The 5000-nt window shown below is 37.9% G+C and overlaps 1 protein-coding gene across 1 annotated transcript in view; it reads left to right on the top strand.

The window, feature by feature from the left end:
* Nucleotides 1-5000, top strand: part of LOC106872754 (thioredoxin domain-containing protein 16) — an 80280-nt gene that overhangs the window by 60285 nt on the left and 14995 nt on the right. Inside the window, exons 22-25 of the mRNA XM_089337521.1 lie at nucleotides 420-438; nucleotides 3275-3307; nucleotides 4171-4214; nucleotides 4530-4605. Of these exons, the coding sequence (XP_089193647.1) occupies nucleotides 420-438; nucleotides 3275-3307; nucleotides 4171-4214; nucleotides 4530-4605 (172 nt within the window). The remainder of the gene's footprint in view (nucleotides 1-419; nucleotides 439-3274; nucleotides 3308-4170; nucleotides 4215-4529; nucleotides 4606-5000) is intronic.

The following is a 5000-nucleotide window of genomic DNA, read 5'->3' as shown; positions in this document are numbered from 1 at the left end:
TTAAGTTAAATTAGTGCTAATGTATTTCATGTGATATCTTATTTTGTGTTTTTATGTTCTGAGTTCAAATTGTCCCATGGTTAAGTTTCACTCTCAGTCTTTCAGGGTCAATAAGACAGGTTCGTCTGATTGTGCCTTCTCTCAGCAACTAAGGTGAACTTGTGTCATCATCGAAAGACACTATTACATACCTTTCAGAGAACAGCAGGAGGGTAGACAAAGGGTGTTCTATTTAATCCTTTTTGTCCTGGGTTCAAATCCCATTAATGTCAAGTTTATATTTCCTCATTTTGAGGTCAATAAAGTACCAGCCAAATACTGGGGTTAATTATAGTCTTCCTTCAAATATTACAATCTTATCTCTAATTAAAAAATCATTATTAAACATAATATTCCTATTAAATATCTTTTCTTTGCAGTTTGAATATTTGCCCGAAGGTAAGATATTTTTTAATTTCCCGTTTTTATGTTTTTCAGCAAACAAACATTATAAACATGTAATACACACACACACACACACACACACACACACTGAGTAACAGGCATCCATTGGTCTCGATAGACCTTTGATCTGTGCCTGGAGAATTTGTGTCAGCTGCTGTTGATGGTGGAGCAGTGCCTGCTGTGACAGCACAGGCCCACATGGGAGTGCCAGTCACATACACAGTGGCTGCATTTGAAGAAGCTCTCTACTGGCACAACTGGCTGCACCTTTCTTTGGATGCAACTTTACCTTGGAAAGTTCCAGTTTCTCTTCCCCTCCATCTCCCTGCCAAGTCTTCAGCCTGGGCAACCATTTGCAAACTCCTCTCATCTCAGGACATCCAAATCTATTGACTTCATATCTCTCTTGCAGACATCTTTGGAACAAAGATGAGGTTATACTCATGCTCTTGTGCTGGTGGCCAATTCCTCATGCAGGAGGTCTTTTAGGATCCTCCCGTCTGGGGGTGTAGACGGTGCTGTTGGATCAGGGTGAATATACTGGGTATCTTGGTGTGGTTGAGGACTTGGTTGACTCGGTCAGTCCACTCAATATCCTAGATGCATCTCAGGCTATGAAGGTGAAAGACGTCAAGATGCTGTTCCTGCCTGGAGTAGAGGCTCCACGTCTCATCATCGTAAAGTAGTGTGCTGAGGATGCGCACCTTATGGTCTGCAATCTTGGCGTTTGTGGCCAGTTTCCTGTTTCTCCAGACTTTCTTTGTGAGCCTGGCAAATGTGGAGGATGCTCATCTGACTCATCTACTGATATCAGGTTCCAAGGAGAAGTTATCAGTGATGGTAGAACTGAGATAAGTGAATTCATGGACTGCCTCCAGCTTGTTGATGGTGGTATGGTGGTCTTTGGGTCAATAGTCAGGCTAAATTCCTGACAAACCTTTCAGAGTCTTGTCCACGAGGTGCTGCATTTGCTCCTCAGAGTGCACTGTCAGTGCTGTGTCATCCGTGAACAGAATTTCTCTGATGAGTATCTGGTACACTCTGGATTTTGCTTTCAGCCTCAACAGACTATACAGTTTACTGTTTGATCTGGTGTGAAGGTAAACACTATCAGTTGATGTCTTAAATGCATGTTTCAGCACGTCTGTGAAAATCCCAAACAGGGTGGTGACAAGCACACAGCCCTGCTTCATGCTGCTATGTATGTTGAATGCCTCTGAAGAAAAAACCCATCAAATTGAATGACATCTCTCATGTCCGCATGAAACAATTGGACAATCCTGAGAAGTCTTGGAGGACAGCCAATCTTGGCAAGGATTTTGAGCAGGCCATCTCTACTGACTAGGTCAAAAGCTTTTGTGAGGTCAAAAAAGGTGCTCTCAGCACTTCTTCTGCAGCTGTCAAAGAGAGAAGATTGTGTCGATGGTGGAGCGTTCTCACCTGAAACCTGAAAGCACAGAGATTCAGGCTAAACCCTCTCAGCAATTTTATGTATTCTCTCTCTCTCTCCCCCCATCTCTCTGTATCATTGCTATCCAGTAGCCCCTCCCACTCTATATATACCCAGGTCTTTTGCCACTTACTTGCACTCTTTAATCACCCTCCCTTCACAATATCCTGTCAATTATTGAATTCATCCATGAAAATCCACAATCACATATAGAAAAATTTAACAAGTAAATACACTAAAAAGACCTATAATAAAAATCCAAAAATTCAATAATTGCTTTTTTCTCTAAATTATATATTTATATATTATATATTGTGAAATTTAATTTAATTTTAATTTTGATATATTAAATTGAATTTTTCCCTTTAAATTTGGATTTTTATCCCTAATATTATCTCTCTCTCTCTCTCTCTCTCTCTCTCTCTCTATATATATATATATATATATATATATATATATATATATATATATACAGTGATGCAGCACAATTTTGTCAGTGAAGAGGTCGCTGTTTCAAAGCGCCGAAAATATTTTGACAAATTAAATTTAAATGTTGAAGTGAATCTAACGGATTTTGTGTGTTATTTTAAATGGCTTATAAACACCTTCCACGCTGCAATTGTTTTCGTTCCAGCACACGATCTCAGATCAGGTCACTTGCTATGCAAGTGCATCTCCGTAATATATATATATATATGTATTGAAAATGTTCGTTATAGTTATAAAAATACCATAAAGTATTATAAAACATATACAACAAAAAAGGCTGTGCTGTCACATGATGGATATGCATGGAGTAACACAAAGGAAAATGAAAATGTCCTGCAAGATTGGAGACAAGAGGAGGACAGACAGAAAGTCAGAAAGAAAGAAGGAGGGGAAAAAAGAGAAAGAGAGAGGGAGGAAAGCAAAAGAGAGGCAGAGAGAGAGAGAGAGAGAAAGAGAAAGAGAAAGAGAAAGAGAAAGAGATATAGATAGAGAGATAGATAGATAGAGAGAGAGAGAGAGAGAGAGAGAGAGAGAGAGAAAGAGATATAGATAGAGATATAGATAGAGAGATAGATAGAGAGAGAGAGACAGAGACAGAGAGAGAGAGACAGAGAGAGAGAGAGAGACAGAGAGAGAGAGAGAGATAGATAGAGAGAGAGAGAGAGAGAGAAATAGACGTTGCGCAAAAAATATTCTAAGAATATTTTACAAATGAGTAAAAAAATGAATAGTGGAAAGTGTTACATAAATAATATTTCAAAAATTTAACAAAAATACAACAAACGGAAAATTATCCAAAATATATAAAAAAATATACAACAAAAAGGTTATTGTATGACATGTATGATATTGTGTGATACTAAATATGCAAATCTTCTTTTTCCTTTCCAGGATTCGATCCTGCTCACCCAGAAGATGTCCCAGGTATGGTCATATAATATTAATTGAAGTCTTTTTATTGTAAATTTGTACGCAACTATTGCTGTGTTGACACCGAAAAGGAGAGGAAAGAAATAGAGAAACAAACACAAAAAATGTAATGTTGACAGAATTGAATTTATGACCATGGTTGATGGTTGTGGCTGAAGTTTACTGTCCAATCTCAGGACTGAGCATTATCAAAGTTTCCATTAATTTTACAAGACTGTTAGCAACAACATCACCACTAACAGCAGCAATGATAACCCCCCTCCCCCTCCCATACCACACACTGTCTCCCCACTAAAATCATCACTATCAACATAAGCACAAACTCTATTACTACCAGTAATGCTGCCTAAAGGAATTTGGTGTATCCTTTCTAAGTAATAGAGAATTCTTCCTTAATGATAGTGTATCCTTCCTAAGTGATCTAGTGTATCCTTCTTCAATGATTTAGTGTGTCCTTCCTAATTGATCTAATATATAATCCCAAAGTGATTTAGTGTATCATTCCAATGTGACCAAGTTTATCATTCATATGAGATTCAGGAATCCACCAAAGTCTTTAACAATCTTGGTCAAGCTTCAATGCTCCGAAGGGAAGAATATCGAGAGAAGTCCCCACCACCACCACCACCACCACCACCACCGCCTACAACAACAACAGCTGCTACTACTCCTTCTACTACTTGACTAGTTCCTTATATAATAGAAGGGCTGGTAATTAGAAATGAAATCAAAGAAGAAGGGGAGGGAAAGGTTTCCTGGTTTTAATTAAACATCGAAGTTGATATTTTCGAAAATAGTTTTAAACAGGAAAAATTGTTGCTTTGTTTCATGTTTTTCTTTTTTTTTTCTTTTACCAGGAATGTTCCAAGGTGATATTGATCTCGATGGACATAGTCCTTGGGTAAATATTGATTTTTAATCAAACCACAAAACCGCTGGTAAATATTGGTCCTTTGATAAAGATTTCTGCCATATTATTCAAGTACACACACACACACACACACAAACACACACACACGCACACACACACGCACACACACACACACACTCAAACACACACACACAAACACACACACACACAAACACACACACACACACACACACACAAACACACACACACAACACACAACACACACATAGATACACAGTTTACCAAGTTCTTTTCAACCCAATATTGCTATTTAAGAAAAGTTTAAGAAAAATATTTTTTCTGCAGAGTAGAAATGCTGTTGGAGATCTTAAGCGGCGCTGGCCAAATGGTGTGGTTCCATTTAACATTCATTCTTATTTTGGTAAGTGATAACTTTGTGTTTTTTATGATGTCTTGGGGAAGAATTTTAAACGTCAAACTTTGATAATTTTGTTCACAGAAGCTTAAATCAGTGATTGCTCACAGAAATGACAAATATCTCCATGCAAACCGATCTTATATCAAAATTTAATTTAATGATTTGTAAATTAAAGATTAACAAAATATCTATGAAAGTCAAATAAGCATTAGGATCAATGCAATGGATCAATACCCCCTAAAGACAGTGTGCCAGGGAAAAGTAGAGGATTGGACAGGGTGCATGAGTTCTTGAAGGTGCTATGTGGGAGAGGGGAGGAATAGAGGAGAATGCAGTGGGTAGAGAAGTAGGGGTTACAGAATAGCAATGATACTGTTGGTAGTCCAAGGAGGATGGAG

This window comes from Octopus bimaculoides, chromosome 1, assembly GCF_046866305.1.
Source record: "Octopus bimaculoides isolate indiv1 chromosome 1, ASM4686630v1, whole genome shotgun sequence".
In the NCBI taxonomy this organism is placed as follows: Eukaryota; Metazoa; Mollusca; class Cephalopoda; order Octopoda; family Octopodidae; genus Octopus; species Octopus bimaculoides.
The sequence above is the reverse complement of the archived record's forward strand: the minus strand, read 5'-3'. Positions and strand labels throughout refer to the sequence as shown.